The 19,634-nt window shown below is 34.1% G+C and overlaps 1 protein-coding gene across 4 annotated transcripts in view; it reads right to left on the reverse strand.

Annotated features, from left to right (window-relative positions):
• Nup205 (nucleoporin 205) overlaps nt 1-19,634 on the reverse strand; it is a 68,509-nt gene that overhangs the window by 17,225 nt on the left and 31,650 nt on the right. For 3 of the 4 annotated variants that reach the window (XM_071611791.1, XM_071611798.1, XM_071611804.1), the window contains exons 20-34: nt 18,347-18,428; nt 17,357-17,521; nt 16,901-17,025; nt 13,544-13,658; nt 10,923-11,072; nt 9,611-9,685; nt 9,106-9,263; nt 8,476-8,556; nt 7,185-7,376; nt 6,388-6,655; nt 6,187-6,285; nt 4,903-5,051; nt 3,773-3,964; nt 2,850-2,971; nt 1,808-1,946 (exon numbers count right to left, since the gene is read on the reverse strand). In XM_071611791.1, the coding sequence (XP_071467892.1) occupies nt 1,808-1,946; nt 2,850-2,971; nt 3,773-3,964; nt 4,903-5,051; nt 6,187-6,285; nt 6,388-6,655; nt 7,185-7,376; nt 8,476-8,556; nt 9,106-9,263; nt 9,611-9,685; nt 10,923-11,072; nt 13,544-13,658; nt 16,901-17,025; nt 17,357-17,521; nt 18,347-18,428 (2,112 nt within the window). The remainder of the gene's footprint in view (nt 1-1,807; nt 1,947-2,849; nt 2,972-3,772; nt 3,965-4,902; nt 5,052-6,186; nt 6,286-6,387; nt 6,656-7,184; nt 7,377-8,475; nt 8,557-9,105; nt 9,264-9,610; nt 9,686-10,922; nt 11,073-13,543; nt 13,659-16,900; nt 17,026-17,356; nt 17,522-18,346; nt 18,429-19,634) is intronic. The other variant, XM_027952190.2, reaches the window with a different exon arrangement.

Here is a 19,634-nt window from a genome sequence, read left to right on the forward strand (position 1 = left end):
CTTATATATTTTATATCTTCAAGAAGCAAACATTTAACTAAATTCAAGTTTACATTTAATCTTCAAGAAGCAAACATTTAACTAAATTCAAGCAAACATTTAACTAAAACTAAGTTACAGGTAAGAACTATTTCCAAGTCTGTAAATTAACATTAGAAGCTACTTCAGAAGACTAGAGTATAACCTGGTACTAATATGTGAGAACTATTAATTGGCCCTTATATTATTTATTTGTTTAAATGGAATTAGAATAAGAATTTTAAATTAATGAGTATAATATGGTTACTGAATTTGAGAAATTGCAATATGAAAAGTCTGACTACTATGACATGGGAACAATCAAATAAAGCTTTCTGATGTAGAATAAAGGAGATCAAAACTCTGCCTTTCCACCTTGACTTTTTATTTTATTTTAATCTGCCATCATGGAAGATTCTCTCAGCACTTTCATATGATTATCTCAACTAAATTATAAATGCCTTGAAGGCAGAGACTAAGCCAAAACATGCTAAGTACCTCAATCACTCAGGAACTGTGCCAGCTTTTAGCTTTTAACATAGATCCTTAGTGTCGCCCACCACTGAATTCGAATCAGTAATCTGTACTTGCTGAAGAAGCTCTAGTGATTCTACTTCACTCAATACAAGACTGGTATTAGGGAACCAACGTCTTACGTCTAATGTCCCACTGCTACTATAAAATCTTAAATTTCCATAAAGACAACAAGAAAAGAACTAACTCAATGGCCATGTGTAGAAAGGGCAGTAGGATGTCACCTAGACTACTACAATGTAAAATAGGGTTATCATTTTAGAAATAGAAGCATCTATCCTGGTGAGACAAGCCTGAGCCTAATGGCAAGAAAGCAGATAAAATTACCAGAATTCAAAGCACTTCCAAAGAGTTCCTAAAGGTATCAAATATACTAAAGCAATATAACAGAAGACAACAGAATCATGATAGGCCTAATTAAACAGTGAGAATTAAATTATGTATTATTAATTTAAAGAAACAGAAATAAATGTCTGAATGAAAATAAAACTAATTTATGGTGTTAAAGACAATTTTTAAAAAAAATTTCTAGTTGTAGATGGATACAATACCTTTATTTTATTTATTTATATGTGGTGCTAAGGATTGAACCCAGGGCCTCACACATGCTACGCAAGTGCTCTACCACTGAGCCACAACCCCAGCCCTAAAGAAAATTGATTTATTTAAATTATTTCATTCTGTAAACATTGCATATAAATATGGTGCTATTTTTAATATATTTTCTGTGCATATTCTTCTCTAAACAAATATCTAGTTAAATTATACCTTAAAAACCAGCTTATTCCTATCATAGTTAACTATTTTCTTTTTTTGCTATGGGGATTGAACTCAGGGGTACTTGACCACTGAGCCACATCCCCAGACCAATTCTGCATTTTATTAAGAGTTGCTAAATGCCTTAATGCTGAGGCTGACTTTGAACTCGTGATCCTCCTGCCTCAGCCTCCCCAGCTGCTAGGATTACAGGCATGCACCACCATGACCAGCATAGTAACTATTTTTTAGAGGAACAAATTCTGACCTTTTGCTTTCCATTGCACTAGTCTATTAATTTGCTTGAGTATTTCATTCAAACAAGAATATAAAACAAACCAATGTAATTCAGGGCAAAGTATAAGGGAGCCTGTTTTCTGTAGGTAGCTCTGCCACAAATAGGACTGAGGTCAACCCACCTGGCTTCTTATGCAATGTTTCTGCATTTGTAAAAGGAGGATTTTGTACTAAATAATCTCTAAGCATGGATTCATCTTACCTGCCCTGCTGCCTGCAAGTGCTGGGCCATACTGGACGTGAGGATGACCTGGCACAGCTGGAGAGCTGGAAGGAGAATCTGCCGGTAGCGATCCACTGGTGTGGGGATGAACATTGGAGGGTCTCTCATGCCAAACATGCTTGATTCATTTCAACCAAAATAAAAAGGAGAGGGTAATATTCCAAGAATTAACATCAGATCTTAACAATTCCTTACTATTTACATGGCACGGAAACATGGCCAGTTGACTTAAGATGTGAAGCTACCAGTAAATACTCTATATCCCATATACATATCAGTGAAACAAACAAGTGTTTTTACCTAAACTTACAGCTTACTAAAAATGGAGTTAGTTGAAATTTGAAAAATCTTACTAAGGAAAATTTGTAAAATTTGGAAATGTAATGCCCCAAACATCTCCTAATGTTCCCCTGGGCCACAGAGACTCTAAGAAATAGATAAAAAGAAAGGTTATTGATCATGCAGTAAGAGGTATCACTCAGAGGTACAGCATTTGCCTAATACAGGTGAGGCCCTAGGTTCAATTCCCAGCACTGCAAAAAAATAAAAACAAAGCGCAAAAATAAGAAACCAAAAAGTTATTTCCCTCTCTTATATTTGAGCCAAAAACAAATCTACATTGTTCATTACATAATATAAAACAAGATTAAAATAAGTTAAAATGAGGTTTTAAAAAATCACTTAATCTTTAAAATTAGGCCTCAGAATACTGTGATAATAAATTTTCTTTTATTATAAATGTTTAAATTTTTAGACAAATGAAAATGGTTGCCTATTGAAAGGGAGTTGAAGCAGGACATGGAAATAAAAGTTAATAAATAAGAGACTTTGCAAAGATAAGTGATAATGACAGGACATGAATTGCATCCCCCTTTAGGTAATGTGAAAATAATAATTCTCATATTTAAGAGTTTAGAAAGTAATAACAAAATAATTTTTTTCCTGTAGGCAATACAGTAATGCAGGTGAGCCATAATTATCCTTTACTAGGAGCCTAATCAATTTAATTGTGGACACTTACCCTTGTGGGTCCATTTCTGGGCGCATGTCATAGACTTGACATTGTGCTAGTCTCACAATCACCCCAGATCTTAGAAGCTCTAAAGCACCCTGCTGTATCTTAGCCACTCTTGTGAGAAATGCCTACAAAGTTGCAGAAGGAAAATTACCACTGTTGAAATCATGTCCAAGGACCTTATATAAAAATGAGACACTCCTGACACATTTCTCATCTTTAGTCACCACCGAAGACAAGACGTTCTGAGCAGTTGCAAGGGTATATAATAACCTCCTTTCTCATAGGTTTTTTTGAGGACTCAATGGTACAACATATCTAAGGGGCTTGCATATGGTACTTTGAATGATTTAAATATTCAATTACACTGTAGTTTCTGTTATCATCATGTAGTCTTATGGAGGGTAGGGAAGTTTGTTTTACCAATACTAAGTTGTTTCTAATACTTAATATCATGCACCTGGGTATAGTAGGTATTTAATAAACACCTGTTGAATAAATGAAGGAGAAAAGAATTAATGAAGAATCTAAGACATTACTGCTTCTAAAACAGATTTGAGAACTAGAAAATGATGAAGTATATACTGAATCAGTACAATGGAATTTCCAAAAGTTAACTAATACAGTTTTAACTTTGTTGCTTTCTCTTCAAGGAATACCTGGTGTCATTTGACCAACACTGGCAAGCTGAATAAGTTAGCAGCAGTCCATTTTTTCAACTAACCCTCTCAGGATCACTTCATCCTGTCTTCTGCATATTCAGAAGATGATTATTAACACAGATACCCCATTTAAAACTCCTTAAAAATGATTACAGCTTATATGATAGAAACATTATAAATGTATGCCACATTAATTTTCCTTCATACATCTACAGCCCCAGAGTAAAAGAACTGCTGACCTAAAAGTAAATATGAATGAAACCTTACCATTTTAGATTCATAAGTATAAAGGGCCTTTAAAAGAGGAGGCTGTGGAGTGAGTAAGCTCTGCAAAGTACGGTCATCTTCTACCAAGCTATCCACAAGGACCTTCAAATAGCCACTGTTAGAAAGATACAAAAGCCACTGCTGCTGCTTATCCACAGAGACAATCCGATCAAGGAGAGCCAGGGCCAGCATCTAAAGGAAGAATGAAACAAAGTCCAAACATGCTGATGGCTACCAAAATCAATAAGAATAATTGCCTTTTTTGAAAATAGTTACAAACTTTTCTCATAAGAAGGTTACTTGCAATAAAATTTCCTTATATTGTTTTCTTGAGAAGTTGAAACTATATGTATACAGAATCTCAATTTATTAATAAAAGACAAACTTTCAGGATGAAAGTTAAATTTCTGAACAAAATCTAACACATTAACATAATGGCATAAATATATTTTAGCTGCCCTTCAATAGATGAATGGATAAAGAAACTGTTGGTATATATACAAAATGGAATATTACTCAGCATTAAAAGAGAACAAAATTATGGCATTTACAGGTAAATAGATGGAGTTGGAGAATATCATGCTAAGTGAAATAAGCCAATCTCAAAAAACCAGGGGCCGAATGTTCTCTAATAAGTGGATGCTAATAATCCATATGGCGGGGGTAGGTGCATGGGATAAGTGGAGGAACTTTGGGTGGGGCAAAGGGGGACGGAGGAGGCAAAGGGGTAGGAAAGATGGTGGAATGAGATAGACATCATTACCCTAGGTACATATATGACTACACTAATTGTGTGACTCTATTTCATACACAACCAGAGAAGTAAAAAATTTTGTTCCATTTGTGTACAATGAATCAAAGAGTTTTCTATTATCGTGTGTAACTGATTAGAACTAATAAATAAATAGATGATGTATATATTTTAGCTGAACCTAGACATTTCCTTGTTAAAGTAGTTTTTAAAATATCTTTTTAAAATAATTCTAAAATTGTATGTATTATAGAAAACCTAGAAAAATATATAAAAAGTATACAATCTGATAAATATTAAAGTTTTAAAACTTGACTCAGTTTACACATTCAGAAAGTCAAAAATACTTATTCAGTAACAATATTAACAGTTAATTTACCCTTCCAATCTCATGACCATCACAAGCATCTCGACAGACCACTTCCATAAGGGCAGCGCCATAACTCTCAATGATGGCTATGTTTTCTCGTTGTAATTTGCTAAATACATCTTCAGGAGCTGTCAGCCTTTCCCACATAGTTTTCTTTGCTAAAGAGTTAAAACAGAGAAAAACACTCTAATAAAAATCAGTTTAATAACTAAGTAATTATAACTCACATACAACAAAAAATCTTTCCATTACTACATGCACACAAAGGACCACTGACCACCCATTTAGTCCAGCCAGGTGAACCTCACAAACACCATGCACATATCATGCTTGTGTACTAAAATAACAATGTATCACAAAAATAATAAACCATACTTAAATCAAAATAAATATTGAGACTCCAAGAGAATCAATATCCTCTGTTTATCCTGTTAACCAATCTCCTGTTATCTTTTACTGAGATTTTTGAGAAATTTGGCAAGAAAGGAACAGGTGTAATGTAGACAAAAATCTTCCTCCAAAATTATAGGTTTTTTTGTTTGTTTTTAGACAGGTTCTCATTGTGTTGCCCAAGCTGACCTTGAACACAATGGGTGGCTTAGATGATCCTTTCACTTTAGTCTCCCCAAGAGGCTGAGATCAAAGGCATGTGCCCCCATGTCCAACACATTCTTATTCTTTATTATTTTTAGTTGAAGTACTTAGTAAAAACAAAAAGTACTTCCATTATAAGGGTGATTTAAATATTCAATGGTAATTAATAGTATGATCATACATTTCATGTACGATTCATGCAAACCTTAGAAAACATTTGTAAATACACCAAATAAAACAATATCCTACATATGAAATTAACCTTGTGATTTTTCTTCAACAACTACATAGCAGCAGTTTTTAAACTGGCATCTTGATAACTTCCTTTAACAAGCCATTTTTAAAGAATCAACTAAATATATACTGTGCAAAGGGAAGGGAGACACTGTACAACTCTGTGGACGACATATTTTGTTCAACAGAACTAGAGGTAAGTAAGAAGAGTTACAGAAGTAAATAAAGCTTACACTTTATTTGAGGGTATTTTTTTCCCTTACAGTATTCATGCGCTAATCTTCATAATTCTTATGAACTGAATATGCATCCTTGATTTTAGTCTTTAATGATTATGTTAAGATTCATTAATTATAAGATTCATTAATTATATGTGTGCTTAGCCAAAAGATGGAGAAGTGATTTTCTTTTTTAAAGTAATCATCTCTAAAAACAGAACAAGACTAGGAATTGATCTAATTCTACCTGCTTCTAAGGTATCTGGTTCATCTGGTCTCTGGGCAATTTGTAAGTAATAAAGCAGAGAGCCATATAGGTGAGTCCTCACTCGTTGAAATCCACCACCTGGGAAAATCAAATAGATGTAGGCATTTGAAAACCATTTTTTCAATTAAAGTTAAAACAAATTAAAAGTTGTAATTTATAGAAAATTTAGATTAAAAAAACCTGTCTTCAAAATGAAGTCTAACAGTTTCTTCAATATGATGTGAAGTGAAGAATCTCCAATAGAAGCAAAACCCACCAATGGGTTCTCTGCTGGAGGAGGTGAGGAGAAAGAACTATCAAGCATTAACGGATAATGGGCCTCTCTGGGTCCTGAAACCAATGGCTGCTTCTGTTCTGTGCGGACCGATTGGCTTAGGTGAGCAGTCAGGGTGAACACAGCACCAGCGACAACTGGCATTAATTCCTGTGCAGCTTCGTCATCCAGTATCTTAAAGTACAAAGGCAAAACAGAGTGAGGATCCTGCTTTCAGCTACCATTGACAAGTTTGTATATATTTAACTTTTCAACTACTAAAACAATATAAAAATGGAATATAAGTAACATTCAAAGGGAAAAAAGCTAATATATAGAGAGAAATTTAAACATAATGCAGAGAAACAGGCGCTCTTAACTAGAAGGGATTCCTATCAAAATTCCATTCCATAAGGATGTTTAATTTATTTGTTGTTGAAATTCACAGAAATGGTCTCACCACTAGGGTCTCATTCAATAGGTGTGGAGAGTGATCTATCTATGTATATTTTTACAAAGCTTGCTAGACAATTCTGATATACCTATAGTAGTTGGGAGCCCCTACTTAACAGAATTAATCCCTTTCTTAAGCAAAGCCTTGAGACTGGTATCATACAACTCTATTTTACTTTGAATCTAAAATGGAAAATAAGGATGACAAACTATATTGTTTAAATGGCATATATTTGTTCAACCTTATGAACTACTTTAGGAAGCATGTCACCTTATCATGTACATCTTGTAAAATATCACGAATAATCAGTTGTCGATCCTCTGCCTGAATGAGGTCCTGGGGACAAGCTGTCAGTATAATTTCTACCAGCTGCCTCCATGACTCCAGCACATGCCGTTTTGCATGAAGACACTGCAGTAATTTGTTTCTTCCTACCACATACTGAAGAATAGTGCTGATTTCCTAAAGCCACAGAAATTGAAATGCTAGGTTAATACACAAAGGCAAATAATGTCTGTTATTAATAGGTTCCTGTCAATTATTCAGAAAACATTTATTCGAAAACCCACAATGCATACCAGGCAGCAGATATCTTTTCATGTTATTTTTGTGGCCAACGCTATGAAAATTAACATATAAAGTTCTTTGTGAGACAGAGGGACACAGGGGGAAGAGGGTGAGAGAGAGAAAGATGCAGGGACAGAGGTGGTATAGATGGAAATAAACTTTGTAACCCCATCTTTCTCCTTGCAATAAATAGTCCTTTTATATTTAGTTTAGAGCCCTAGAATTGCTTACACACCAAGTTCAAATGCATGTTTTCCTAACACGTCTTTATTTGTGACTTTCTACTTGGCCTAGCCAGATGTGTTTCTATGTATAAGATTCTTCCCATCTGACCTCTTACCCATAACTCCCCTCACTTGTAATGAAAAAATGACTCTCCTCTCTCACTAATAGTCTAAATCCCTAACTTGCATATCAGAAAATTTATGTGATATACCAGACATTAAGCTTCAGTTCAGTTTATAAAAATTACAAAATCAAAAGTGAAAGACTCAGGCTGGGGTTGTGGCTCAGTGGCAGAGCGCGTGCCTAGCATGTGTGAGGCACTGGGTTCAAATCTCAGTATCACATATAAATAAATGAATAAAATAATGTCCATCAACAACTTAAAAAATTTTTTTTTAAAAAGTGAAAGACTCCATGAAGGTTTAATTTTTAATGAGTTTTGTTTTGTCTTGCGATACTGGGATTATACCAGTGTCTTACATGGTGCTACGCAAGCAATCTACTTCTGAACTACATCCAGAGTCCTTTTTTACTTTATTTCGAGACAGGATCTCCCTAAGTTGCTGAAAGTGGTCTTGAACCTCAATTCTACTGCCTTAGCCTCCTGAGTAGCTGCAATTACAAGATGTAATCCACTGCACCCAGCAAATAATTAAGTAGTTTACTAATTGACAAACTATAAGTCAATTTACAGTCTTGTCTTGTAACAAGTAACTTAGGTCATTTAAGTAATTAAAAAAATAAAACTAACCTACTCAATAGAACTTACCTCCATTAGTAGTGGTCTCTGTCCTATGGCTGCCATACCCTGAAGAGCATTTACTTCAGCTACCAGAACCCTATGAAGAAGCTATAGAATTAGGGGAAAAAAGAACAACAGATGATTTCAGATACTGGTAGAAATAATAACCCCTAGTAATTACTATAAACTGGCTTAAAGGGAGTTTCAGATATCTCTACACATAAACTAACAATGGCACTGTTCAATTTCCAGACAAAAATACTAAGAATCTTTCACATTCCAGAAAGTAGTACCAAAGAGCCTCTGTGGCAGTCAATAAAAGTGCCCTGGTTATCTTCTTCTTTCTGTGAGGACATTACCATTTGCCTGATAGAACATTAAGTAGTTAAAAACTCTCCATAGTACTAGTTCAGTGAAATAATTATGATAAGGAAGGAAATAGGGAACCTTTTAAACAATTAGTGTGGTCTATTAAGTTTTATTTCCTGGCTGTTTGATTAAAAAAACAATGAAACAAATAAACACACACACACACACAGAGACCAATAAGCTAGAAACCAAAATCTCTTTTGCGGGAGGGGTTGGATTAAGTTATACTTTTTCTTATGGTTCAATGACTGAACCATTTGTACTCAGGATACTTAAAGCAATCCTCACCTTGACATTGCAGACTGTCTGTCCCCGTAAATTTTTATGTTCACAGTTAGCAATAACTTGTTCAATCTGGGCCCGATCAAAAAAATCCAACTGCAAAGGCTCAGGAATCTCCTGACTGAAGTCAATCGAATCAAGAATACTTAGAATTTTTCGACGTACTAAAAATAAAAAGCAGTAAATCAATTGTACTTGGGGCATCTGAAGAGACAAACAAACCCTCATACTCAGCTCACTCCAAGATTACTCTGTTCAGAAAGGGCATTAGTCTAGAAACTGAAGACTGTGTTGAAATCTAAATCTGATTTTATTTCTGTTATATCCACTTACAAAAATAATTTCCTTCTTATCCTATAACCCTAGCTATTAAAAACATTTATAAATGACAAATATTGCTTTACATAGTTTTTCTATACTAGTTCAGAATTTGCAGGCACAATAATCTCCATCAGTTTTAAGCAACTGACTATGTCTACAAAATAAATGTATTATAAAATTAAAGGTTTACCTTTTGTAGTAGTGTCAAAGTGAAGGAACCCAGAAACAGACCTATTTTCATCTTCTGTTCCTCCTTCACCATCTGCTGGAGTATCAATAATAATTGATTGTAAAATAAAGAACAAACTCTTAAAACTACATTTCTTTGAATATGACAAAACATTGTGCATTTTATTTTTAGGTCACTGTGTCTAGGTCAAAAAGCCCTTTGCTAATGAAATTCAAATGCCAACATTGATGAAGACTCACCAACATTCATCTAATTCTTTCCATCCCTATACTATCATCCACAATTTCAAAGAGGATAATCACAATTTCAAAACTGGTAAGATCCAATTATGATAAAGAAATGATTCAAAACCTTATCTTTAATTCACATGTGTAAGACATACTGAAATAACTTTGGTCAGCTGGATAGTGGCGCACACCTGTAATCTCAGCGACTCAGGTAGCTGAGACAGGAAGACCATGAGTTCAAAGCCAACCTCAGTGAAAGGGAGGCGCTAAGCAACTCAGTGAGACCCTGTCTCTAAAGAAAATACAAAATAGGGCTGGGGATGTGTCTCAGTGATTGAGGGCCCCTGAGTTCAATCCCCAGTATCAGGGGGAAAAAAAAAAGCAAAATAGCTTAGGTCACCCTGGCTCAGTATGAGAAACTCAACAAAACACTTTGTATATAACTGTATTGTGGATGTTTAAAACAAAAATAAAATGACAACCATGGGATGATCTTAAATTTTGTTTTTCTTTCTTTCCCCCTGGTACTGGGGATTGAACTCGGGGGCACTTGACAACTGAGCCACATCCCCAGCCTTGTTTTGTATTTTATTTAGAGACAGGGTCTCACTGAGTTGTTTAATGCCTTGCCGTGGGTTTTGAAATAACGATTCCCCTGTCTCAGTCTCCCCAGCCCCTGGGATTACAGCCTGCGCCACCACACCCAGCTTAAATTTTATGTTTTGTTTGGTAGTTTGGTACCAGGATTGAATCCAGAGTTGCTTAACTACTGAGCCATATTTCCACCAGCCCTTTTTATTTTTTATTTTGAGACAAGATCTTGCTAAATGGCTTAAGGCCTCACTAAGTTGCCTGGGCTAGCTTTGAACTCATAATCTTCTTGCCTTAGCCTCCTGAGAAGCTGGATCATAGGCATGTGCCACTGCACTGGCTAAATTTTGTGTTTTAAGGAAAAATATTCTTACAGTGGAAAGAACTGTTTTGGTTGACAATTACATACTTAGCATAAAATCCAGATTTGCATTTGGACTGACAAAGACCAATTATGAGTACAATAAAACAAGTGTCAAAATTCACACATTCACCTGAGTATGGTTTCACTGGCATGTCATCTAGTAAGAGGTGTAGGAGCCTCTGGGTATGAGATCGCTGGCGATTCAGAGAAGTAACTCTTAGTTCTATTGAAGCCGTCTTCATAAGCCATGACATTTGGTTCAACATAGAGATTTCATATTCTGAAATTTAAACATATAAATTTAATTTCTTAGAGTCATAACACAGGATCAGAACAGACCTAAATATCCATAACTCATCAGATATTTTCCCATGTAAAGAAGCCAATTTATGAAACTTGGCAACATCATATTACTCTGTAAAATTCTAAAAGAAAAAAGATACAAAGGGAGAAAAAGTAACACAGTATATATCTATAAAAGATGAGCTAAAACAAATGAAGAATAAGAGAATCAAGTTTTCATTACCAGGATAATTTCATAAGGCTCTTCTAAGTCTGCAATTATGTGATATTAATACATAATATTTTGTTTTGAAGAGTATTTTCAAATATATATCTCAAAAACTATCATAAAATTCACATATTTAAAGTTAAACCCATATGCATCAATTTTATGATTTTTTAAATATAATTAAGAACATTTGATTTAACATATAACTAGGGGTAGGAATTACATATATGAGGAGTTTTGAATTCAGTATTATTTTTATATGCTTGCCTTTGAAGTCCTAAATGATAATAGTGCAAACATAAAACTCACCAAATAACAATATTTATAGACTGATGCAAAGCTGATCAATTTTTTCAAAAACCCATACCATAATAAGTAAATATTAACTATTCTTTTTGATTAGTTAGGCATATAAAGAGTTTCACTGGATGCAGTGGCACGTACCTATAATCCCAGCAATTCTGGAGATTTAGTCAGGAGGACTACAAGTTCAAGGCTAGTCTTGGCTGGCTATCTTATATATCTTATGTTATCTTTATATCTATCTATCTGGTACCAGTGATCTATCTATCCATCCATCTATCTGGTACCAGGATTGAAGCCAATAGTGCTTAATCACTGAGCCCACCCCTCAGCCCTTGTTAATTTTTTATTTGGAGACCATCTTACTAAGTTGATTAGGGCCTTTCTAAGTTGCTAAGACTGGCCTCAAACTTGTAATACTCTTGCCTCAGTCTCCCGAGTAGCTGGGATTATAATTATGCGCCTAGCTAGCTTTGGTAATTTATTGAGACCCTGCCTCAAAATAAAATACAAATGCTAGAGATGTAGCTCAGTGGTACAGTGCCCTGGGTTCAATTCCCAACAATGGAGGGAAAAGAGGACAGGGTTTCTAAAAGCTTTTTATATAAACAAAATCTCAGGACTAAAAAATAAGAAACTTATTTTGAAAATGAAGTGCAAAAAGGTTTTGCCATTAAATAATTCCCAAAGGTGTCACTCTTAAAAGTAAATTAGGGGCTGGGGTTGTGGCTCAGTAGTAGAGTGCTCGCCTAGCATGTGGGAGGCACTGGGTTAGATCCTCAGCACCACATAAAAAATGAAATAAAGATACTGTGTCCACCTACAACTAAAAAATAAATATTAAAAAAAAAAGTAAATTAGAAGCTTCCAGTTACTAATAATAGAAATTTATTGGTATAATTTGTGACCCTCAATTTCCTAAAATAAAAAGATAATATAAAGTAATTTTTTAAAAAACATAATAAGCCATATGGTCTGGATATAAACTGAATTCAGAAAATTTTTAAATATTAATCAAGAAAAAAGTAGAATTCTAATGATACTTGGTCTGTGATAATTATTATCCATCTCAACTAAGTTATGTTTTTCACTATAAACAGTTCTCACACCAAAAAAGTAAACCAAGAGTTGTATAATCACTTTCAGTAAAAAAAAATGTAAATTTCCTCCATAATTTTTTTAATCTAAAAATTTTCTTATCCCTTTCAACACAATCTTTAAATTTTGTTTGTAAAAGAATCAAATTCTGGGGGCTGGGGTTGTAACTCAGCAGTAGATTGCTCACCTAGCACATGAGAGGCACTGGATTGATCCTCAGACCCACATAAAAATAAATAAATAAATAAATAAAGTGAAGATATTAAAAAAAGAAGAAGAATCAAATCCTGTCCATAGTAAGATATGTTTAAATAATCTTATGATAGAAGCTAAAATGTCAGGTTTCTCAATCACAAATTACAAAAGCAATCCACAATAACACAAATGCAAAGTAACAAAATCAAAACAGAATTCCATAAAAATTATAACTGCTCCCCTCAAATACTGTATAAATCAAATCACTCATCATGAGCTTATAATTTTGTTAAAAAAGATTTAACATCCCTTATCCAAAAATCCCAAATTCAAAATGCTCTAAAATTCAAAATTTTTGAGTACCAAGCAATAAAATACTCTACATCTGACCACATGTGATGGGCTGCAGTCAAAATATACGTATACTAAAATGATTGTGTAAAATTACCTTCAGATTATGTGCATAAGATGTACATAAACATAATTAAATTTACACTTAAGAAACTTGGGTCCCATTTCCAATGGGATATGCATATGCAAATATTACAAATCAAAAAATATTCAAAATCTCAAACACTTCCGGTACCAAGAATTTCAGGTAAGTGATACCCAACCTATAATAGCAAAAGAAAATAATGGCCTACCTTTGTTAGAGAAAGGGAGATGCTGCAGCTGAGAAAATAAGAAATCCTGGCTGGTTCTCAAATATCTCATAGTTGGACCAGATGTATCGGAGCAAGCACATAACTGGTATATCACCTAATGAAATAAAAGAAAATCCTTAAATCAGTCTTTTTTGTGTGTTATCTGGAAGACATTTGTTTTAAGATAACAAAATATTAACTTAGAGCTACTACGTGAAAAATTAAGACACATCAACAACAATATGGATAAAACCAGGTACAAAATATAAACTCTAATTTATAAATGTCCTTAGCCAAGTAGCTCAAGGAAAAAAAAAAAAAAAAAAAAAAATATATATATATATATATATAGATTAAAATACAAATTGAAAGTGCTGACATATAACTAATTTAAAAAACATTTAAAAATATTTGTCAATACATGTGCATATAGTTTGGTTTTAGTATTTTAACTATTATAGTAGCAAGTTACTTAGCATTAACTTCTGAGAACCACACTTCATTTCAACCTCGGGAAGATAGAACACTAAAACTGAACAAATTACAAAAATTATAAAGATATGCAAACTCAGCTATATAAATTCTAAACATAAATTTAATTGAAAACAACAGATTTCGGGGAAAAGTTTTTTTATACTGAATGTAAAAAGAGATGATTAGAGCTAATACATAAGAGCTCCATCCTGTATGAGAATATCACAAAGATCTAATAAACAAAAATGGCAAAAACACTATATATGAGGAAAAATAAATCAAAATTTAAAAAATATATCATCTTTTTTTCAGCAATAAACAATAATTAACCTAGGCATGATGGCATGTGTCTATAGTCCCAGGTAGCTGGGGAGCTAGGTAGGAGGATCACTTGGGTCCTAGAGTTTTTGGCCAGCCTAGGCAACATAGCAAGGTTCCATCTCTTAGAAATATAAATGAATGAATAAATAAATAAATAGGGCAATAATAATCCAAGTGCCATGTTATAGCTCATAAATCAACAAAAATTCTTATTGTAAAATGCAAATCATGGTATTTGGCAAACTAGCAGTGGAAAATTTCACTCATTTGTGATTCATTTTACGAACATTTATTAACTGTTTTCCACTAACAGACTCTTTAGTGTCATCTATTATCAGTGCCATTAATACAAGTTAAAATCTAAAGTCGTAAAACTATGCCTTCTGACCCTACATAATTGATACTCAATTATTTATAGATTCTGTATTTGCTTAAATGCTTACATGCTAAAATTTATTTGTAACCTCCAAATCAATACTCAAAGTACTTGAGGCAGAGTACTGAAAAATTTCAACCAGCTTATACTCAAGCAAAGCAATACTCTCTTTGCCTTCCTATTCTAATTCTACATTGCAAACAAGTCTTTTTTGTGGTCTACTTAGAGCCACCTTTTTCTCATTTTTGTGCTTTTTACTGGTGATTTTGCTGTTTAAAACAGTCCAAACACAGTTTTGAAATGCTGTTTAGTGTTCCTAAGCCCAAAAAGGCTAAGGTGAAAAACGTGTGTAAAGATAAACGTCACACAGGCATTTTTGGAGGAAAAATATAAGACAAACTTGATATAAACAAGAGTTCCAGTGCTATTTGCCGAGAGTTCAACGTTAAGGAATAAACAATATATACTACATAAGGTGTTTTTTTTAAACAGAAATATATGTGGAAACAAGATTATGGATGGATTCATTAGTTGAGGAGAATACTAGGATCCACAATTTGTAGGAATCTAGTTCTCTATTTTTCCTAGGAGCTCAGGATTTATCCCTTCAGTGTTCACAATGACTCCTTAAAATATAACTACTAAGAATAATGAGAACTAACTGCAAATCCATGTCTGGAAATATATTCTTTTGGCAGCATGGTGGTGGGGATAATATATTCTTAAGTAAAATATAAAACAACCCAAAGTAACTGAATAAGTTCACCAGACCAAAGTTAAAATTGGGAAAACAACCTAAATGTAATTTACACTACAGCAAGTATAATATAGAAAGTATATATATAGAGAGGGTGTAAAAGGACACATGTGTACTGAATACAACTAAATAAACACTAGGTATACTCAAGGAAAAGACCAAAAGGAAAGGCCAGGTATAAAGCAAACAGTTCTGCTATAGTTGTATGCTTCTTTTTTGAGATTGTTTTGATATTCTATAAATAAAGCCTTAAACTTTAATACTTAACTTCTCAAAACAAAATTAAGTAAAATACAGTAAGACACTCTAGAATGTGAGAGAAGTAACAATAATTTGGCAGAAAAACCTGGTTTCTAACACGGTACAATCAGGAGCTAGAGTAAGGCATGTGCTCTCCCGTCTCTCAGACCTTTCTCCCCCTCCATGCCCCTTTCCTGACTTAAACCTGGTTTCATTCACTTTCTAACAATTGCTTCTACCTATATATTAAGTTCTACAACACTGCACTAAAGTTTGCTCTGACATTAAGGAAGAATTAAATTTGATTCACAGAAACACTTAGCTGCAGTATAGTGCAGTGAAAGGATGTTTGGACAGTCTGAAAACAGAAGTAAACAGTGAAAAATTACAAACACAGAAAAACAGAAAATGCCAATGAGAGGTTAAGGATGCATTTCTTATAAAAATGTGAATCACCGTACCCACTGAGTCACATAAAGTCTAGTTCTTAAAATACTTATTAAAAGTAGAAAAAGACAAAAGTTCTCATAATTTTAACTTCACATTACCCTTTCTACCATCTTACATAGCTGTAGGACTTTATGACATGGCTCTTAAAAGGTATTTCCATGCTGGGGTTGTGGCTCAGTGGCAGAGCACTCACCTCACATGTGGGAAGCACTGGGTTTGATCCTCAGCACCACATAAAAATAAATTAATTAAAGGTATCGTGTCTATCTACAATTAAAAAAAAAAAAAAAAGGCATTTCTACTTGTAGTCTCATTTTAGTCTCGCAACAGCCCTTTCAACAAATTGAAAAACTCAAGATCTGTAGAAGTTGCATGACACGCCCAAGGTGACTTAAGTTTGTTCCCAAGCAGAGACAGAAACCACAGGTCTTACCCAAATCCACTGCTCTGATCACCAAAAAAAGCTACTTTGTATATGACACTATTTAAGTTTCTACACTACCTGGTCAAAAAATCAAAAACAAACAAACAAACAAAAAAAACCAGCTAATTTCCCTCATTTTCAAGTGATTAGGAACTTCAGATTTATAAGACTTGGGAGTCTGTAACTTACGGATTTTATCCAAAAATGAAAGTCTGGTCAAACTACTAAATGAGCTCATTTTAATTCAGTCTCACTGTTATACTGTCCTACGCTCAGGTATCTGAACAAATTTCTTCTACTCAGTCTTCAGAATACCTGGTAACACAGCTCAGCCAGTTGAGGAGATTCTTGAACTGCCACTGGACCTGTTCTCCCATCCGTTCCTTTCTCCAGGATGTTTAGGATGGCATGCAGGCACGTCCGAGGGCAACCTAACACTCCTACATGAAACCAAAAGAACATTCAACTTTTCTTGTAGAATTTCTGCATTAGAAATCTCTTAGCCTGTCTTTGTAACAAATTCTGTAAACATGCAAATAAATGCACTGCTATAAAACTCTTCCAAATCTGATACACAAAATTAATAACTAAGGCCAATTCTCTAAACCTCCATTTACCTACTTGCTCTAAGTCCTAAAGATTGACCCATCATATTATCTTTCACTTATCTGTTTTTTCAATGAATTACCATATGAGCACAAATTCAGTAAGAGACCACTCAGATACACAAATATAGCAACAAACAAATGCCCATATGTCTTATGGTTATACCTGGATCCTGTAAGTTTGTGGTACTGACAGGTTTCTTCAATTCAAAGCCCAACAAGTAGAGAGCAAGATTGGGTGGATTGCGTTCCAGAGAGGTGATGAGAAGATTCAAGATGTGGATTCTTGTTTCATGATGGATTACAGCTAATTTCTTTTCCATTTCTGATCCTTAATGTGGAAATCACAACATATTATGAAACAATACCAGGTTAACAAAAATCAAAAATAAAATTACAATATGAGCCAGGCATGGTAGTGGAACATGCCTGTAATTCCAGCAACTCAGGAGGCTAAGGTAGTTCAACTTCATCCCAAGTTGAAGGCTAGCCTGGGCAATTTAAGAGACCCTGTCTCAAAATTTAAAAAAATATAAAGAACTGGGTATGTTGCTTAGTAGTAGAGGTTATGACAAAAGTTTCCCTAATCTCCATGTTCATTTTAGATTACCAGATTAGCCATTATAAAGGTCTGATTTATTTAAGAAAGAATCCTAAAGCATGGTGGTGCATGCCTATAATCCCAATGATTTAGGAGGCTGAGGCAGGAGGATTACTGAGTCTAAAACCAGCCTCAGCAACTTAGTTAAGCCCTAAGCAACCCAGCAAGATCCTGTCTCAAAACATAAAAAAAGCCTTATACACTTACTCTAGCAAATCCACAATTTGTCTTATATCACCACTAGACAGTTAAGAGTTCCAGATTTTATTCTTTATGTTAAGCATACATATAAAGTAAAAAATAGCCGGCCATAGTGACACACGCCTGTAATCCCAGTGGTTTGGGAAGCTGAGGCAGGAGGATATCAAGTTCAAAGCTAACCTCAGCAATTTCACAAGGCCCTAATCAACTTAGCAAGACCCTGGCTGTGTACAAAATATAAAAATGGCTGGGGATGTGGCTCAGTGATTAAGTGCCTTTGGGTTCAATCCCTCATACCAAAAAAAAAAAAAAAGCAAAATAAAAAATAAGGATGTTAGATAATCTGAGGCATACCCTCTTCTAGACGTACAAATTCTTCTGTATCTTCACTATCCAAACACTCCACAAATCCAGCCATCAGTTTCTGGCTTACACTCTAAGGTCATATAAACAAACAGAAAAAAAAAGGATAAATTAATAAAATGTTTCTAAATATTAGAGAAACTATGATAAATATGGTTTAACTATAAACATCTGTCTGGGAAAAAATAGGCAAATCTACTCCAAATAAAGTTTGTAGGTTTTAAATTTTGGTTATATTTAGAAAACTTAATTCCTTAATTTTTTTTTAAGTTAGCATTCATTGGAAATAAACTAATAAAGATTTTAAAAAGTTAATGATTCTAAAACTTTTGTTTGCCTAATTTTCCTTCCAAAAAATCAAATTATTACCTTAAAAATAACTTTAAATTGTTGTTTCATGATGTCTTCATTATATTTTCAGTGTTCTGAGATCTTAACCAAAATATAAAATTAAGGTTCTCATCTTCTTTCTAGAAACGTATCACCTAACTTATATGTCCTGACTGATTTCTCCTTTAGAAATCTAGCAGGATGTTAAGATGGATTCAATAATTTAAACTAAAATGAGTGTCAGCAAGCCAAAAATCCCCTGATTATCCCATAATTCCACAAATCCACAGATTAGACATATATGCATATAAATAGTGCTGCTCAACCTGGGTAGTACCACCAATCTACAGGACACTGTGGATGTGGAGTCATTTTAAGTTGTCACAACTAGAAGTTACTCCTGACATGTAGTGGCAGGGGAACCAGAGATGTTAAAGGTCTAGCAGAGTGAGTGTCAATTAGCCACAAAATGAAGATCTGTCCCACCCAAAGCGAAAATGCTAGAAGAACTCCTGTTTTAAAACACTGTGAAGAAGGACAAAATCCTTTAGCTAAAGGAGTGATTTCTGAAGTAGAGATACAATAAGATAAATGTCTAAAAAGGAAATTAAAGGAGTCCCTAATAGGAGTCTATTCAGTGTATAGAAACACAACTATTATGAATTGAATAAAAACACTCTACAGTGTAACATCACATGAAGTGACACAGATGGGTTCACCAGACAACCACAGACGTGGACAGCTGATAATAGTTAAACACATTCAGAAATATAGAGGCTCACTTAGAATAGAAGCAACTAATAGGATGAGACTAAAAACAAACAGAAGTTGTGTCCACAAATTCCATCATTTTACATGTGCTTAGAGTAGAGCCATTTTAAAAAAATATTTTTTAGTTGCCAATGGACCTTTATTTTATTTATTTATATGCAGTGCTGAGAACCGAACC

The sequence above is a fragment of the Marmota flaviventris genome, chromosome 1 (assembly GCF_047511675.1).
Source record: "Marmota flaviventris isolate mMarFla1 chromosome 1, mMarFla1.hap1, whole genome shotgun sequence".
In the NCBI taxonomy this organism is placed as follows: domain Eukaryota; kingdom Metazoa; phylum Chordata; class Mammalia; order Rodentia; family Sciuridae; genus Marmota; species Marmota flaviventris.